Consider the following 20048-nt stretch of genomic DNA (forward strand, 5'->3'; position numbering starts at 1 on the left):
ACCCTCAATTAATATTGAAATGTTGATTTTCTAACTGAAGATCAACAGAATTTCAATGGTATTTCAACTAACACAAATGTTGAAACAATGTTGAAATTTCAACCTAACTATAGATCAACCTGCTTTCAATATTAAATATAATAATATTAAACCACAATAATTACTAAATATGCCTATATAAAATAGGCTAATAATACAAATCCTGCTTTATCTACAGTCAGGGTGTTATAGACATAGGCCTAAATATGATGGGCCTTATTAAACAGGTTTTTATCTAATAGCGAATGACAAATCCACACAATGTTTTTTTTAAACAAACAGTCATTTATTTAATCAATAAATTTCACAGCTTCTAAGGGAGTCCAATCCATCCTGACTGGTCTGGGGTGTTATGCAGCCTCTTCTGATCTGCCTGAGAAAAGGCTAATTCGTTTGCAGTCCCCATTTGTAGTGTCAGGGCATCTAAAACAGAAAACACAAGCAAAACACAAACTGTCAGTTAAATAGCTGTTACTGTACATGCCATTGTGCAAGTGGTGTGCAGATTCAGATATTAAAAAGAAACAAAAATAAGGCATAAAGTACTTTAAAGACTTGCTTACTTGATAAATGATGTGGATCAATGATCTGTAAAAAGGACAAAAAAGGTTAAGTAAGCAGCAATTTAACTTTAACAACCAACCACAGTCCTGATAACTCTACAGCAAAGACAAGAGTGTTTTTGTAACCATGGAAACACACAGTGTGTACGTGAATCTGCTGTTACTGTGCATGTATTGTGACTTTATCTTTAACTTATAATATTCTATAAGTTATAGTAATCATTATGCCGATTGTATCCAAGCACCATCCATAGCTGTCATGTCGCTAGCGTAAATGCTAAGTTCAGAAGAAAAGTGAACGTCTATCTCTGTAATTAATAAAATGGCTGCAAATTGGTCATATTGCTTTTAAATTGAGCGATAATATGGACTGTATGTATCCTCGATCGCTGATCCTAGATAACATTGTCCTCATACAGTTAACAAGATAAGCTATCTTAGCGAGCTACGCTAATGCTAACGCTAATACTAACGCTAATGCTAACGGTTATGTATACACTTCATCGATAATTTCACATCCTGTTTATTTAAAGCTAACATTTCCACGAAATAAACCGGTACATAAATGCTTGCTTTATAACTTCTGAGTGTTTATGAAGCGCTTGAATGAACTTGCTGTGGTGCTGCGTGAATGTGTGTATTAGTATATAAACTTATAAATTAATGGTAGAAGTTCTGACAGCATAGGAATGACTGCATATAATGCTGCACTATGTGAATAAACTATAATGACACACTTGACGAACATCAATTGGGTACAATTCAGCATTCAAAGATTAGATAAATGTAGATAAATGTGCTTACCTGATATGGATTCAGAAATGAGATGTGCAGTGCAGAAACGTTGGTCTAACACATGATGGTCTCCCGGTCAATTATAAATCAATGACTTTTCAATCATCTTTCCCGGTCAATTATAAATCAATGACTTTTCAATCGTCTTTCCCGGTCAACTCTAAATCAATGACTTTTCAATCATCTTTCCCCGTCAATTATAAATCAATGTTATTTCAATGTCACTGTTTTCAACGTTGGGTTTCATCGTTATTGTAACAGTGATTCAACATTGATTTAGCATTGAGATTTCAATATCAACCATTCTGATGATTCAGATGGAAAATCAACATTGTTTCAATGACACTTTGCTATCTGGGAACTCACCGTCCCGCAGCAGACTTCAGACTCCGCCATGTTGGTCAACTTGCGCAGTGGATACCATGACAATGCCCGTCCATGAACTTCAAAACTTTGTTTTGGTTTTCACTCAAATATCAACAACTTTTCCCCTTCGTCCCCAGCCTGAGAGGACATGTGTGTTCTGAGTGCGTGCACATTAGATTTGAGCGTGTGGACTTTAGATCTGAGCGTGCACAGGACATATTTGAATGCAAGCGAAATGTTTGTGTCCAAGAAGAAGAAATGTGAACACAAGCATGTGATTTTTGAGTTCAAGCACACCTTTTGAAAGAAAGCAGCAGACATCTCAGTGGGAGCACAAAATGTGAGCATGAGGAGAATAAATCTGAGCATGAGAAGGAACTGAAAAGGAATAAAATCATGCTCTCAAACTGAAAATATGCGCTCTTGAATAAAGATAGGATAATTCTTTCATAAATATCCATCATTGTTTCCTCTGAATGTCTCCCTGAGCTCTGAGTCTTGCACACAGGTATAGAGCTCGGTGTGGGTGGTAGAGACATGACTCCATGTCTGACTTATATTATCCCCCCGAATATTTAAACAGTGACAACAATCTTGTCAGCTAGGGAAAGAGCAATATGGAGGATGATATGGCAACCCTCAGACTCTTTTATGTATTGTCAGCTGTTAGAAGCCCATGTTGTTGGTCTGTGAGTGAGTGACAACTGAGAATTTGTGGCAGTGGGTATTTAAAGTATAAACGATTAAAAAATTCCCGAATTTAAATATTTGCTTGCTGAATATTACTAATAACACTCCATTTAGATTTTAAGACTGTGGGTATAAGCTTGGAACTGACTAAAAGGCTTACATTTATTTTTTTTTCTCTTCTCTGCTGACAGAAATGTGATCCATGCTTTCATCATCAGGATTGATCACCGCAACAATATTCTTTACGGCACATCGTCCAAAATCCTGAATATATTCCCAGTACATCCAAAATTCTGCGGCTCACCTGCTCCTTACCGACCTTCTCCACCACCACACTCCCTCCTGTAGCCTTTGCTCCTCTGATGCCAACCTCCTGTCTCCACCACTCAGGAACAATCACTGGACCTGGGGGGTGACAGAGCTTTCTTCATCGCTGCCCTCCCTCCCCCGGAACTCAAACACCCCAAACACACCTGAGAATGCAGTGATCTGTCCATGTTCAAATTACTCACCAGAACTGCTTTTAATTTGTGATTCATGCTGTTTGTTACATGTTTTCTAGCATGTTGTTCTATGATAATTTTAACTTATGTAAAGTGTCTTTGAATACACTGAAAAGCACTATATACTTAAAATGATTATAATATTATTATAAATAGAAAGTGGGCAGAGGACTGAGACAGAGACTCAGACAGGGATTGCCAGGACTGTTTGAAGTAAGGAAAGGGGTCACTGAGTGTTTTATCTGGGGGACACACTGATTTGATGCTAGCAGACCTTTCAAGGGTCTTTTTTTAAAACATAGATAAGAGGATTGGCAAGTGGCTGAAGAGGAGCAGTCAAAACAAGCCCCGGGACGGAAAACCTCACCAGACACCAATGATGTATTAAGGTTGAAATATGGAAGGTCTTATTTTCACCAGTTCAAAACCTTATTTCTTAATTATTTTGACTCAGTTATGTACCCAGTCACAACTTTAATGAACCCTCTCTGTGTATATCAGCATCCAAGGGTTTTCCCAGAATCTGACAGTGAGCATGCCCGTCTGCGCTGGTCATCAACGCTGCAGCATTCAAAATATGCCTCTCCATTAAAGGAAGAGCCCATTAGCTTTCAGAGTACTAATCTGTGAAGAATGCTCTATCAGTCGGCACTATCAGTGAGTCCTCCAGTAGAGGAAGGGTGATGTCTCCTGGTTTTAAAATGGATCCTAAAGACAAGAGAGAAGTAAGCGCGCCAAGTGACTCATGTCAAGTGGGCATCCTTATCTATGAAAGATGGGGTGGCTCTCTCTCTTGCAATGGTTCCACTGCTCTGAAGGCAGGCAGAGCCAGGGAACATTCAGGCAGAGAGGAAGTCTACACAGGCTAAACCAAAGGAGGAGGAGTGCTCTGGTTGTAGAAGAACGTTTGACTAAGAAATGACAAGCAATAGTTTCAAGAATTTAGAGAAACTCAAGAACAGAGGGTAGTGTACGTTAGGTGGGCAAGTTTAGGCAAGATCAGGTATTCTGCAGGGTAGGTCAGGGTGTCAGCAGGTCCAACAGGGTAAGACTTGAGGAGGAGGAGAGGTGGATCTGTCCAGAGCAGACTGCTCTACTCCAGGCAGCTCGTCCCTCCTCGAGGCAGCCGGCAGCCACAAGCCACCATGACGGAGTGGACCCTACTCAAACGTCTCCTGGATGCCGTCCACCAGCACTCCACAATGATCGGTCGCCTGTGGCTCACTGTTATGGTCATTTTCCGGCTGCTCATTGTTGCCGTGGCGACTGAAGACGTGTACACCGATGAGCAGGAGATGTTTGTGTGCAATACGCTGCAGCCGGGATGTTCCACTGTCTGCTATGATGCATTTGCGCCCATCTCGCAGCCTCGCTTCTGGGTCTTTCACATCATCAGCGTCTCCACACCGTCGCTGTGCTTCATCATCTACACATGGCACAACCTGTCCAAGCTGCCCTACAATGCCATGCAGAGGCAAGGGCTAGGACAGGGGGATTTCCCAGGCCAGGCAGGCCCAGATGTTGGGGGAGGCAGTGGACGGGAGGCCTATGATCGGAGCTGCGATTCAGACAGCTGCTCCATCCGCTCCCACAAGCATCTGGGTCACAGCCTGGCAGATGTGCTTGAAGGCATCAACATCCAAAGCCTAAAGAGGATAGAACAAAACAACATGGTGTCCTTTAGCCAGCCCCGTGCTTGCACCTACAAGGATGGGATTCCAGAGGGTCACGTGGTCTCTGGAGGGGTTCTGTCCAAGTGTTACGTCTTCCATGTGTGTTTACGTGCTGTTTTGGAGGTGGGCTTTGTTGTGGCCCAATGGAAGCTGTTTGGCTTTGAGGTGCCTGTCCATTTTCTGTGTTCCTCAGCCCCCTGCAGCCATCCAGTGGACTGCTACGTCTCCAGGCCCACAGAGAAGACCATCTTCTTGCTCTTCATGTTTTGCGTGGGGGTTTTCTGCATCCTACTCAACCTACTGGAGCTCAACCACCTGGGCTGGAAGAAGATCCGTCAGGTGGTGAGGCTGAGCGAGAAGGCGTCCTGGGGAGGTTGTCCAGGTATGAGAGGGGGATATGAAACCTTCCCACCAGACAGTCCCTCTCTCACGTCTTCGATGGGCTTCAGGGATATGACCAGCACCACATCCCTGCCCACTTTGGACCTGGTGGTGGGTCACCAGCCCAACTGGACCTGTGCTGCCAACTGTAGCAGAATGCAGGAGACTCAGGAGGCCAGAGAGACGAGACCAGAGCAACCAAAGAGACAAGACTGCCAGAAAGGAGAGAGGCAGCCTCTGAAGAAGCAGGAGATCAGGGGGTCCAAACAAAGGAGTGCTGAGGTCTGGATATAATCTACAACCATAATTATTTATTATTTAACCCTAACCCTGTTTTCAGGATAACCCACAGAACATTTCCTCAGTAGAAAGTAGTCCCAATGAGGTCTGTGTAACTTTCCTGGACAGTTTCCAGAAAGACACATTACTGTTTGGATTTTAAATGTATCTAAAAACTGTAAACACCACAAACTGAATTCCATTCACCCCTATTGTACTAGTGTGGAGTTGACAATCTCTGATACAGCTATGCACCTAGACTTATAAAACTATCTCTATGGCTCGATATTGCTAGAGCTACAGTAAGGGAGAAAATGGACTTGGTTTATTGGATTCCTTTTTCATCAACTAATATCTCTCAGACTGGATAAGAAAATACTCTTAACATTCTGAGTTCTGGGAAAAAAATCACATTATACCTGAATGGACAGACCAGTTATCAGTTAATAAACTAAAGCTTCAACACCATCCTGAAAAATAAAATAAAAGCTGTTGCCAATAAATACTTGCTAATTCTTGGTGAGTCTTAAAACCTGATGACACTAAAATATGTGCTTTAACACTGTGTCTACTGTACCCTGTGAGGGTAATCACGATGGTATAGAAATCTATCTTTGTGGATCTATTACACATGTTAAAGTCCACTGAATGGACAGATGTCTGATTAGTGAAGAAAATCATGTCTATTTTCTACCCACCAATATAGGTTGAATTGAACAGTTTAGTCATTCAATTTGACTAGTATTAGGAGGTCTAAACCTATACATTTTCAAATTAGATAGTAAAAGTTAAAAAAAACTTGACCCATAGGTGGAGAACTACTGACTTGGGGTATTTTATAGGGCAAAAGTATGTAGACATCACATCTCTGTATGATTTTTGAATAGGTACTTGCTCATAAAGGAATGTTGGTTCTCTTTAAATTAAATTAAACAGTACAGTCTAGACCTGCTCAATGTTAAAAGTGCCTTGAGTTAACTTTTGTTGGGATTTATTGTATATAAATAAAGATTAAAGATTAAATTAAAGACTAAAATGTGAGTCAAAACCACATGCTGCTTAAACAGCCTCAACTCTCTCATTGAAGACTTTCCACTAGATTTGTTATCTGGCTGTATTAGTGAGGTTTTTATTATCATCCAACATCAGTGTTGGGTGATGAAGCTTGGCTTGCCGTCAGCAAACTTGGAAAACCATTTCTTTATGGAGCTGGCTGTCTGTACAGGGCTCATGTTGAAACAGGAAAGGGCAAAACACAAACTGTTGACACAAAGATGGAAGCACATTGTTCTCTCAAATATCATTAAGATTTCCCTTCACTGGAAGTAAGGGGCCCAAACCAGGAAAAACAGCCACATAACAAAAGCATGTCTTTTCACAGAAAAAAATGCACACACACAAAAATGAAACAAAACACATGACTGGCAGCTCAATATTTGCTTGTCATTTATTTACGCAATATATTTATTAATATATTCATTTACAACATCTATAAAACACCTCTTGCATAAATTATGCTACTGAAAAAATAAAACACAGAGATGCGTAGCCAGTTTCCTTTGCCTAGAAGTTGGTTGTAAAACAAATACTGAGGAGAGACTTTTGTGGACTGCAAAGGCAAACAGAGGTACAGTGTTGAGAGATCTTAGTGTATCAAAGAGTCAGTCATTCATACTGTGGGGCTCACTGTAAAAAAGAAAAAAAGAAAAAAGGCTAATCTTGAAATCAGTGCCCAATCATCTGTAAACCCAGTCAAAGGTTTTTTTTTGTTTTTGTCCTAAGAGTAGTTTAAGACTGGACGCAGGATTAAATCTTGTGATCCCTTCTGTTCTGTGATGTAATGGGTGTTGCAGGTAACAACCCTGTGCTAAGAACTCCCCAGTATCCAAAAATCCATCATAACAATCTTTAGAAAAGTCATCATGCAACATCTTGAACATCTAAGCAATTGCAAGGTAACAGTAAGTATCCCGATACATTTTGTTTCTTCTTCTCTCTATTAAAGTATAGTTAGTCCACATACAATGACAGATGAAACTAAATAATGAAGAAAAAGAGTCCATTGAGTACGTACAGTATTGGACACCCATGCCTGAGTTTAGGTCTGGGGTTATTTCTGTTCACATTAACAGCAATTCTGTGTACAATAACTAAATGACCCAATTACACAAATTTCCGGAGAAAAAAGGTTTTTGTGGAAGTGCCATGAGAATATTTTCCCTTGAATTCTCAAATAAAGGCTAATATTCAGCTGGCTGCTAGTAAAGGCTGGTAAACATAGAGACCTGTTACAGTGGCTCACATACTGACTCATTCTGTATAATGTACATTACCACAGCACAACAACAGTGTTAAATCAGATTGTAATAGTTGTATATTTATTATGAATTAAAACAGTAATTGATCAATTTGTATGTCTGTCAGATTCTTTAGTTTTTATCTATGGATGAAATATATGATTAACTTTGTCTTTGGTCTCAAAAAACTACTTTTCGTCTTAGTCATTGCTAACGAAATGAACGCTGCCCACTCCTGTTGCTTCTACTTTGCAGTTTTTTGAGCGATGTTAAACTACTGTTCAGTCACAAATACAGATGTGTCAAGACTTCCAGATGCAGGAAGTCTTGGAACTGTTTTACCTTTAAGGTAGAAAACTAATTCTAATTAGAGAACTAATTCTGTGAAAATGTACATTGTGTTGAATCATGAAGAAAAGACATCAAATAAGAGCAGACCAGAGAACAGGGAGGTTTCTTACTTAAATATAAGAAAATATTCACATAAAACTGGAAATTAGGAATGAAGCTGTGTATCTAAATCTGGTCTGGTTCTCTCTGATGTTAGTCTTGTTTTTGAGAATTGAAGGTAATCTCACCCCTTTTCTAAACTGAATGTTGTCAGGAAAGAAGAATATCAGGCTGCCGAGGTGTTCTACTAACTTATACCATGATAGAACTTCCTAAATAAATGTATCAGCACAGACCATAACTGCAGGTCTTTACTTATTCTACCGCTCATCACTAGCTAATAAGAGAACTGGAATGAGTTTCACAACGTAACAGGATACTTCCATAGACATCTGTCTGATTTTTGATGTGATAACAATCATTTTTTCCAATCTAAATTACATAATTGAGATAGTGGATTCATCACAGCACAGTACAAAGAACATCTGTGGTTATAGAAATCTAAGTAGCTACCATTTTGACTTTACATATATATCTGATCTGGTAGTGATTATAACCCCGTTGTGAACAAGACAAAAGTGCAACGCTGAGGAAGAGGAAGAATAAAACATTAACAAATAAAAAAAAGGTGCATGTTCATAAACGTATGTGGTAGGTAGATTCTAAAGCTTCAGTGCAATACAGACAACATTTCAAAAAAGCACTTTCATATGGTTTCAATGTCAAGGCATTCATCCCTATCTGACGCAGAGCAGGCGGTACAGTCCTTACATCATGTCACAATAAGTCCGAGCATGTAAACAGAGAAAGAGAGGGACATTCAGAGAGATGAGAGTTTGGTTCCTCACAATCGTAAAAGGTTTGTGTTCTGGGCGACACTTAAGAGCACAGCAGGCAAGACAGGCAAAGTCAGTGTGAGAGAGAGGTCGTGAACAGAAAGGTACAGAATTACAACACGAGACAGACCATAGTAGACGCAGAGAGAGAGTCTAACGGACTAGTAACACATATCACGTACAGTCTACCATGATCCCAGTGCAATGTGATGGTTTCAAACACTGCTCATTGTTGTGACTGCTGTCCAACGGCTTGTGGCTTTCAAAAAGTTCACAAAACTATGCACATGATAAAAACGTGGAAAATAAATAGCAGTGGAATGTTTGCATGTGAGGGAAGAGCATCATCGAGCTAAAGCCAACACTGATTAAAATGTTTAAGAGCGAGGACTGAATTTAACATTTTTAAAAGGATCATTTTTGGTTCATTACAATTTCGACGTTTTTTCGCACTTTTAGGTCCACTTCTGGATTGATGACATCTGGGAACATGATGACGCTGCTACAACAGTGTTCAACAAGGAAAGACTCAGACAATCTAACTGTTTCTCCACATTACGAAACCACTTCATAAGTAGCTAAATCTGAAAGTGAGCTCACTTTAAATGTTGCTAATAAACCATGGTTCATAGACCAGTTTGATGAGAGCTGTGAGACTCAACCAAATCAGTACAGTTGGAGGTCATGAAGCCAGAACACTGGGCTGAAAGACACTTAAGAGGGGGATGTACGAAGTCAGGTGTTAATTTTCCATTACATGCGACCCCTTTTACATATGAGCAGTCTCAATTGTTAATATCTAAAATATTGATTAGTGCAGCTTTATAACCCGCCTGATTGTTTGACCACTAATCTTGCTAACAACTAGAGACTTCTGTACTCCCAGATCCCAGCCACTAACTTGATAAGCACGACGTTATTACTTCTTAAAAATAACGATCGAAACTACAAAAATATAAGACCCGAGTTGCAGGAAACTGGAATGATCCTTTCACTTTGGCAAGGTTTCACTTGAAGGCCTCATGAGGCATCATAAGGAAAATGTTACAACATAAGAACATAAAATGCTTTCAAAATATGAAATGCAAAACCCTTAAAATGCAGGACTGTAGCGACCATATTGGAGGTGTGCTTTACTAAAAATATGGGCTGGCCACAGCTCATCAACAGCTCTCTTTTTTTTTTCTTTTCAAATATTCAGTTCACTCAAATTACAAAAAATAAAAAATAAAAAATCTATATTTTTGCAATTACCTCATGAATTTGTTAGATGTTTTTTAAATGTAATTTTTCAAACATAAAACTATATGCATGATTGGATACTAGGGGTAAGTGGTTTTTTGTAATTGTGTAATGCAAACTGATCATTTAACTTAAACCTCTCGTTTATGGGGGATAATTCATTCAATTATCATAATTCTATGATAATTAAATGTTTGTCATGTTCCTCATGTGGCTGTGATGCAAAAAAGGAGCATATAATCTTCTTGTAATGGTCCAACGATGCAATCACGATGACCGTTGTGCACTTCAGCGAAGGTTGAGAAGAGTATAAGATTGTGGTGAGGGGGCAAAAGGAGGCGGACAGCTCAATTACATAAACTTCTGTAATGCTTAACAGCCTTATAGAAGAAGTGAAAGGTAGCAATCATCCTGTCAGTTCTTTAAGTCAGTCTGATCTAAAGTCCTGACAGGATGATGACAGAGTTTGATGACTTCTTGACATTTTCACCTCGGTAAGATATACTGTAAAGGACACAAATGGTCCAACCAGGCAAAGTGTCCCACTTAATGGCTTGGGTTTCAGTTGGCTTCAGGTCCATAAATATCAAAAAAAACAACAACAATGCAATCGGTGACATTTGATCTTACGTCGGCTTCAGACAAACTACTACCTCTCTGGCTTGTTTGGAAATTCAGAAGAGAGAATATGTTTTCGGCTTGGAGCTGAGCTGGCCACACGCTTTTTCAGGCCCGAGCTGAGACGATGTGATGAGGCAAGGAAGGAGTCTGCGGAGGACTCAAGGAGCCAGTCTCACTGAGGCAAGGGGACGATGACCTCCACGTAGTTGATGGGGAAGAAGCCAGACTCGCCATGGATCATGCCCTCGTACCAGTTGTCATCGATCTGGTTGGTGAGGATGATGATGTCGCCCTCCTTGAAGCCCAGCTCGCCCTCGTTCTCGGGCTCGAAGTCATAGAGGGAGCGACAGCACGGCTGGTCCAACACCTCCGTCTCTGCAACAAAAACACAGGAAGACATTAAGAACTTTTCAAGTGTTGCTTCACTAATTAATTAAATGTACATAAAACAGGGCTGCAAATGAATAATCATAGTCATCATCGAACTCAATTATTTTTCAGATTAATTGATTAATGCTTCTGTCAATAAATTAAAATGCCACTATAGGGCTCCAGAGCTCAGTGTGACAACTTTCAAATGCTTTCAACCACATCTCACAGTCTTCATCAGTACCGATACCGAGCCATCTCCATGACAACTGACTAAGCTCCATCTGCTGATGAAGACCATAAGAAGGGACTTCAAGTTTCTGATAAGGTGACCTTGAATGGAAGAAGTTCACTCAGTTGTCAGCACTAAGAACAAATACTGAGTCATCTCTTTGACAACAGAGCAAGACTATGAGATGGGGTTGAAAGCACCAGAAGAGGTTGGTAAGTGGACCTTGAGTAGCTGTTCATTCAGTTGTTGGTACTGAGTATGAATCTTATCCATCTCCATGATAACTGGGCAAACACCTCCTGATGATGAAGACAATGTTATTTTCTGAAAAGTTCCAGTAAAAGCTGGTAGGTAGAACCTGAGTGGACGAAGTCCTTTGCTCAGTTGTCCGTATAAATATTAAGTAATCTCCATAACAACTGAGAAAAACCTCATCTGCTGATGAAGACCATGAGATATAGTTGAAAGTTGTTGGTTTTTTTTTAAAGCTAGAGTACCTTGAGTTCAGATATTTTTGTCAAAATATTGAGTCAAATATGTACTTTCCTCAACTCAACTCAACTAGCTGGTTTGATCCAAAACCCCCAAATATTCTCACATGTGAGGAGCTGTATCTGGCATATGTTTTGCATTTTTATATGATATAGACATTAATCAATTATTAGTTTCAGCACAAGTAGTGAGACATAAATGCAGAGTCAGTGTGTGTTACTCACGGTGATCAAAGCCATTGGTAGTAGGGCTCTCAGGCCATGACAGTGGAACAGAGGTTATATGATCAGCTGGGTGAGATGTGAAGACACATGGAGATGGAGCTGAGCACAAGACCACACAAAATAGTACACACACATCTAGTACGAGAGGAAGAACACATCCTCTGAATGAGTCACAATAGAGCCACTGGCTATGACTGAATTTCACCATCAGAGGGCGACAACTGTTTTTCAGACACCAAAACTGCAGTGGCATGAACTGTCTTATTTTCACCTGCTGTTGACATTTGTGTTTGTAACTGTACTGACTCCACTCCAGAGGAGGTCAAGCATGCATTTAACTATATCATATATGTGAACAGACTAAATGTAGTCACAGGTTAGCTGACTTCTACAGGCATAAACAAAGGAGCCATAAAAGTGAAGCAGGTAGAAGTTATATGGAAGTCAATTAGTGCACCCTTTCATCTTAATCCCTCTGTATATCAAGATTTCACATTGTGCAGGGACATTTTTATTATACTTTTACTCATCAGTTATTTTCTCAGACTTATTAAAACTCCTTGAAACAATCGTGTTTGAGCCAAGATTTTCTGGGAGGAAGTCTAACATTCCCATTAGCACTTTCCTATAGGAACATTGCTCCACACAATGGGGCCAATAAACAATACTGTAAAAACAGAGTAATATAAGAACTAATATTAGACATATTAAAATAGACATTAAGTGATTTCACTTTCATTACATCTACAGAAATGGACACTTAGGATATAATGAAATCATATTTATAAATGGTAGGGTGAGAAAGTGTCCTCTTATCGGCTGGCTGATATATCGGTCTAGTTCTAATTACAAACAGAAGTAGGATCATATTTAGATACGACTGCTAAATTGATATTCACTTTTGGTTAAAATGGTAAACTATTGGTAGTTTATGGCATTTAAAATTAATCTAAAATGACACTGTTCCATATATTAAAATTATAGTTTCACAGACTGATAAGACAGCCTGCTGCTTAAAGCTATATCTGAGGGACTCCAGCTACTGGTTACTATCTACTATCTTTTACTGCAAAAAAAGATATCACATGTGGAACTGAGTGAACACAAAACGAATACTGTGCTCACACAACATGACAAGTGCCCACAAATGTATTACTGCACTCTCTTCGATCTTCATTTGAGTAGATTTTATACCAACATAACAGTCTTTGCCTTGAAAGCCCTCCATACAAACAACTCACTAAGTAAAGAGACAAAAGTTTGGAATGGTTGAGATGAGCTGCTTACTGTTCAATGTTCAGTTAATGCCTTTAATGCTTGGTTTTAATCCAACACCATCATTTTTAGATATGACTGACATCAATGCCAGGTGGAGGGAAGCACTTACGGGGCCAAATCCACAAAGAATGGATTGTGCTCACTAATAGCACCATGAATTGTGCAGCATTTGCACCTGCAATCTGTCCTGTTGTAAAGTCCTATCCAAAAAAGATTTTGCACTAACGATATGCTGGCACAGACATGCCCATAAAGTTTGGCAGCTGAGTGCAATTTGTCCTTTATTTACTAATTTACACACATGCAAATGGAACAGGTGACATGACGTTATTTACTTGGCAGCACGTTGTGGTTAATTTGCAGGGGCTTTTTTTGTCTCATTGTACCAGTTTAACGTCCCAAACTCTCTTTTTGTGGATTTAGCCCATAGTGTGTCATAAAAGGCCAAACGGTAAATAACAGGGACCCTCACGTCATAACACTGTATGAAGGAATACCTACTTTTCCCATTGACTGTGTGATTGATCTCGATATCTGTAAGGGATAACAGAAAAAAAACAAAAAACAGTAGAACTTAAAGCAAACGATGAAGATGGAGTTGACACAGAAAATTACAGAAAGGAAAGTAAAAACTAGCTGTACCTGTGGATTTGAATGAGGAGCTGTAGGACAGACCGTTGTACTGGCTGTTGTCCAGGGTCTCCAGGCTGCTCCTGATGGACTTTGGTTTGAACTCTCTCTTGGGCCGACTGCTGGCTTCAGATATCCTGGTGTGAAGAGATAGCAGAGTGAAAAAGTTGTACTATAGAGGAAAACTGTGTTCATAAAGCAAAGTACTAGACACATTAAGATTGACCTGATGATGGCGCTAAACGCTAATGACTAAAGTTACAATTCATCCTGTGTGGAACATGTCAGAACCATATTTCATAGCAGTCTATTCAATAATTGTCTAGGAATGTGTTGATCAAGTCTTTCTGGCCTGATCAATCAGACCCTCAATATTATATATCTGCCAATTCATTGTCCGGGGACCCATTATGCTTTCCGTATTTTTATATATGTATATGTTACATAAATTAAAGGTCTGTAGTAGATAAATAATTCTACAGTGCCATGACAGTAAGTGAAATGACTAAACCATCAAGTGAATGACAGTTCATAAATTGACTGTGATGGTAATAAAAGTGACTATCACGATCAGGAGCAGAGCAGAGCATCAGGACAGTGAAGGAGGAGAAAACCTGCCAGAGAGTTACCATGGTAACTGACCCCCGGTTTTAGTTCCGTGTCTTCCTGGAACTGAAAACTGAGTTACCTTCATCTCAGAAACAAACTAAACCTGCTTTGTAGAATACCTTTCCCTCCAACTCCCACTGAGGCAATCAGATTGATGAATTCACCCTTCAACCCAGCCCTGTGGGGGGGGGGGTCTACTAGACAAGAGAATCCCTCATATTAAGATAATGATCAACAACCTATACACATCAGCAGTGTTTCCATTACACAGCACTGCAAAGTAAAGCAGTGCATACTGTAGTTGTTTAATTAGTCCATTTAAAGCAGTAAAGGAAATGTTGGGTTTGCATCAGCAGTAACTTAACATGACTCTGATACATGCTGCTCCCTGACAGGCTTTCAGAAAGCTGGCCAATCAGAGCAGAGTGGTCTCTTCGGGAGCAGGGCCTTAAAGAGACTGGAGCTAAGACTGCCTGTTAGAGCCAGAGGCTGAACTGAGGGGCTGCATAAAGGACCAGTAGTAGATAAATGAGCATTTTTTGAATCAAGCAAAGCTACTCTAGTAGAATTCCAGAATTAAAATATAGAGCTGGAAATGAACTATTAACTGTTAAACTGTTCAGTTTATTATAAAATGGAGCCTTCTATTTACTTTCCATGCATAGGCAAACATTAATGGCACAGTTTTTATTAGTGTGAATGTTGATTTAATTCAGAATTTTAGCTGATACTGATCAATAAAAATATGCCATAGGCTCCTGATCCTTTAGAAAGTATCATTTGGGTATTGGAACTGAATCAGATATGTTATAGACACATGTAAAGGGCTGGGCAATATGGACAAACCCAAATATCACAATATTATTCATATTGATATTATGACAGTATATTAGGGATGACTATCGGTGTTTTCCTAAAATATTTACATAATGAGATTTTTTGATAATAATCATAAGTAATGTGGATAAAATGACCAAGTGGGTGAAAAGGAACCTTACACCTTTATTTTATTGTTTTAATATTACATTATAGTGCCTTGCAGTCAAAAGCACATTGTTAGACTTTGTGCTTTTTGCGTCCTGTTTGAAAATGTTCTTATCAGGTACCATCAAAGGAGAGCTGTGGGTCTCAGTCACTGTGATGTTACTGCTCATTAGAGAGAGGCAGAGGAAGTTAAGGAGGAGAGGCAGATAAGGATTCGGCTTCCAACTCTTAATTCTCACAGGACCTAGAGAAACTCCTCCAGAGACATGGTAAAGTGATTAAAAACTATTAGGGAGATAAATGTGTGATGCATGCAGCTATCTGTACAAATACTGACACTGAACTTCAGCTAGTATCTCTTCAGCCTGAAAACTAGGGGGGGGGGGGGCAGGTTCCGCCTTTGTAAATGTGAACTGGTAATTACAATGAAACTGTGAAAGACAACTTGCTCATTGTGAATTCAACAGTTAGAACAGTGTACTGTAATACAGATCGTAAAGCCAGTAAAAGACAATATTACAATATTATAATAACCAAAGAGGCCTCTGGACACTGAAGCTCATGCTCATTCTGCAAATGATCATTTTCTTGTTACAATATAACCACAGTGCATTGTGGCCTGCTAACCAATCATCGCAGTTGTCAAATTGACGAATAAAACGGTCAATCAGACTTATTTCCTTGGACACTACTTATTTTATTCAGATTGGATAACACTGCTGTCAGATGGAAACCTTGTAACTTCATATTTTGTGCTCAAGGGCCCCTGGTCTCTTGCCCAGATGTATTCCCAGTATGTTCCCAACACATGTATCCATTTGAAATGATACCCACATCACTAGTCATGCCTCCTCTTATCCTCCCTGCCTGCTGTGGGTCACATGTTCTGAGCCAGTTCCACAAACATGCACCAAACTGTGCCCATAATTCATTCAAATAAAGAGCTTGGTTTCTAAATATACCGCTGAGAGACCAACTGTCACCTAAACTCACACACTATGCTTTCAATGTCATAAGCACTCTGAAATGACTTTTTTAAAAAGTGGAAACAGAGTGACACTGTGATCCCACAGAGGATAAAGCTGAAGAGTAATTAATGACAACAAAATTAAGTACGAGCTCCAGTCCAGCAGAGCACTTTCCTCACCTCCTCTGCAGCTGCCCGCTCAGCTCCTCCAGGATCTCACTCGACTGCCGATGGTAGTCTAAAGCTGCCTCGATCAGCGCCGACAGCTGGGTCACCTGCTCCACCTATTGGCCAATCCACACACATACACACATTACATACAATCCATACATTTCTGGTAAACATACTGGCATATTTAAACAGTGAGCTGCCTCATGTTTAATCGGGGGGGGGGGGCTCCGGTCCTCTGAAATGAGGCCAACGCGGAAGTAACTTAGAACTGCATTCTATCAAAAGGCCACCAGGGGAAGGGGCTTCAGCCATTTTCAACAGTGGAGTCACCTTGGTTTAGGTAGCCAGCCAGTATAGATGTTTGTAGGCAGCTCAGCTCAGCTCAGCTCAGCTCAGCTCACCACTTATGCTCAGTAAATTGAAGTATTCAACAACTAATGCTTTGAGATGAGACATTTAAGATGCTCTGTGTCCTGTGTTTTACTTAGAGAGATGGTTGCTGCCCTTAACCCACAGTATCAACCACCATCAAGAGACATGCTCTCTAATACATTGATACCAGCGTGGTACGCCATAGAGAGGGAGAGAGTGCAGGCTGAGTTGGAGGAGACTGAGCATGTGGCGCTAACCTGTGATGGTTGGACCAGTGTAGCCCAAGATCACTACATTACAGTCACTGCCCACTTTTGTAAGGGAGGTCAGCTGCAAGAAAGGGTTCTCCACACTAGAGCTGTCTATGAGGCCCAGACAGGAGCATTTGTGGCAGAAGAGATACGTAACATCATGCTCGATGTGAGAACCAGGTGGAATACACTCTATATTATGATGGAACGATTTGTAGAGCAGTATTCAGCCATTCAGGCAGCATCTTTGGACCCCAGGCTCAGGAGGTCAATGGAAAGGGACAGGTAAGATTTGATGTGCATGACATTATGACTAGTCTGACATGGTATTTCTTTAATTTGATTTCTTCATTAAAACTGTTTTTATTTTGTGTGTGGTGGTTGTCTTCTTTTTTTCAGGCTGGAGAGAATTACCGAGCAGGACTTCAGGCGTGCAGAAGAGTTTGTGAGAGTGATGAGAATCCTCTACACCTCAACACTTTGTGTGTCCTCAGAAAGGACTCCTGCATGTGGCCAAATTCTGCCCATCCTGCAGAAGCTTGAGGGCCACTTCAAGGTTCAGGATGCAGACTCCACCTTTACTGCTGCCATTAAGAAAAGGGTGTGGGATGACCTTTCAAAGCGTTACACGGTATGTATTTTGTTGTTGTTGTAGTAAATCACTAATAATATTTTATGAAAGGGTCTAACACTGGTACTGGCATATTATTTTTCTCCCCCAGGAGGAAATATCAGGATGTTCCTGGAAGAGGCCACATCACTGGACCCCAGGTTTAAGACCAAAATACTAGATGCTGCCGTTTGGTCTAGGTTGGAGGGGAAGGCGTGCAGTGAAAACTCTGAACCGGTTCGCTTAATTTTGACTATTATTACTGTACTTTTTGGGATGAAGATGGAGTATTGATGCCACACAGAATAGTGATATAAAACTGTATTAACACAGCATGCACTGGAAAATGAAGAGGACCAACTGGAAGAGGGGATGGAGGAGGAAGAAGAGGATGAAGAAGCTGCATCTACGGACACAATACATGTAAGCTTTCCATAATACTTACCATTCGTTACTTACTCATCTTTTAAATAGACAAACCTAAGCAGATTTCCTCTGGTTTATTCTCACTTGTTTTTGTTCTCTCTTAATTTTTACCTTGATACTTATCTTTATCACTGTCACTGCTGTGACTATGAGCCACTCCATGTCTGACTCTGCACTGGGGGAGCTGTTTGCTGAGGAGGACCTGGCCCTTAAAACCATCCAGGCAGCGACACTCCTTGAGGAGCTTGAACTGTACAGAGCTTTACCTGCAGAGCTGACCACCACCAATCCTGTTGAGTGGTGGTGGGAGAGGAGAGGGACATTCCCCATTTTGTTTGACATGGCCTGTAATTATACATGTGTCCAAGCATCATCCACTCCAACAGAGCGAATATGTTCAACTGCTGGAGACACAATCAGCCAGGAAAGGGCATGCCTTGCTCCAGAGAAGGCTGATATGTTAATATTTCTTAAAAAGAACTGTTGAGGAGGGTTAGGACTGGTCAGTGGCTAGATTCTCAGTGTTTGTACAGGTATTCAATAAATAACAGGGATGTGGGGAGGGGGGAGGTTTGTTCTTTGTTTGTTTTGTCTCATTTTGGTTTTTGTTATGTTTCTGATGAAAAACCTCTGTAAAAATTGTGAAAAAAAAGAAAAAAAAGTTATTCAATAAATAGCACTTTTAAAATGTATTTGTGTAAAAATCCTTTGAGTGGGGAGGAATATTTACACAACTGATTGCTTTCTATTTGCATGATTAATATTGAGTGAAGTAAAAAAAAAAAAAAAAAAAGTATCAAATGAAGTACTCAGTTGGTATCGGTATCGTTTTAAGGGTACTGGTATTGAACATTTTTAAATGATACCCAGCCTTATTGCACAGTGTCCTCGAGATCCAGCCCTTGCAACCATAGCAACCTCCCCGCTCTGCCCATCGCTACGCCTCATGCCCATATAAGTACATTCGATGTTTTTATTTTTCCCAGCATGCACCTGAAATTTTCGAGATGGCACTGCCCAGATTCGAAACTATTGGCTTCCGAGCAGCAGTCCACAAACCAATGGGTGACGTCATGGATGTTACGTCCATTTCTTCTATACAGTCTATGTGTTTAATACACCTTATTGGTCCATTCTTTATGTAGAAGATCTGTTCTCTCTTACATCATTTTCCAGGAAGTTGAACATGCTCCTCTCAGCCAGCTCTTTGCTCTCCTCAAACTTCTCCACAGCCTGGCGGACCTCCTCATCTGGGATTTTCCCCTGACGTTTCTTTTTATAGTCAAAATCTAACCGACGGCCCTCCAGCTTCTTCAGGTGGTGCTGCGAACACAAACAGATCAGTTTAGCGTACTAAATGCAATATTATTCATTGAGTTGCTTCAGAATAATATTTAACCTATACTGTTTTATGAAACATAACCTCATATACAGTATGAGGTTATGTGATTAGTTAGGAGGTAGCTCTTTCAAGTTACACTCGCTTGTACTTTATGTATAGTGCCAATTAGCTACTGTTAGCATGCTGATCAATCTTAACTTGCATGTGTCGATCTATCAATCAAACTTTATTTATATAACAGCTTTCATACAGGTTCATGTAGTTCAAAGTGATCACAGTTGATTAACAAGCTGATAAGAACACAGAATAAATAAAGAAAAGGAATAAAAACAAAGAAAATTACAAAGAAAAAAGAGAAAAAAATTGAGACCAATGCATGCAAGAGAAAAATAAATTAAGTTAAATAAATGATAAAA

The 20048-nt window shown here is 40.0% G+C and overlaps 2 protein-coding genes across 3 annotated transcripts in view; one reads left to right on the forward strand and one right to left on the reverse strand.

Annotated features, from left to right (window-relative positions):
* The first annotated feature begins 4101 nt into the window (after positions 1-4101).
* On the forward strand, positions 4102-5304 carry gjd6 (gap junction protein delta 6). Its single transcript, XM_053321998.1, has 3 exons — positions 4102-4424; positions 4491-4569; positions 4666-5304. Exons 1-3 carry the CDS (start codon positions 4102-4104, stop codon positions 5302-5304), a joined length of 1041 nt encoding a protein of 346 aa, XP_053177973.1.
* A 3748-nt stretch (positions 5305-9052) lies between these two features.
* Positions 9053-20048, reverse strand: part of sh3gl3a (SH3-domain GRB2-like 3a) — a 48415-nt gene continuing 37419 nt past the window's right edge. The window contains exons 6-11 of one of the 2 annotated variants that reach the window (XM_053322722.1): positions 19455-19613; positions 16641-16744; positions 13913-14037; positions 13772-13804; positions 11993-12058; positions 9053-11050 (exon numbers count right to left, since the gene is read on the reverse strand). In XM_053322722.1, the coding sequence (XP_053178697.1) occupies positions 10848-11050; positions 11993-12058; positions 13772-13804; positions 13913-14037; positions 16641-16744; positions 19455-19613 (690 nt within the window). In that variant the 3' untranslated portion in view covers positions 9053-10847. Of the gene's footprint in view, positions 11051-11992; positions 12092-13771; positions 13805-13912; positions 14038-16640; positions 16745-19454; positions 19614-20048 lie in introns of both variants that reach the window. The other variant, XM_053322717.1, reaches the window with a different exon arrangement.

The sequence above is a fragment of the Scomber japonicus genome, chromosome 1, assembly GCF_027409825.1.
Source record: "Scomber japonicus isolate fScoJap1 chromosome 1, fScoJap1.pri, whole genome shotgun sequence".
NCBI classification, from domain to species: Eukaryota; Metazoa; Chordata; class Actinopteri; order Scombriformes; family Scombridae; genus Scomber; species Scomber japonicus.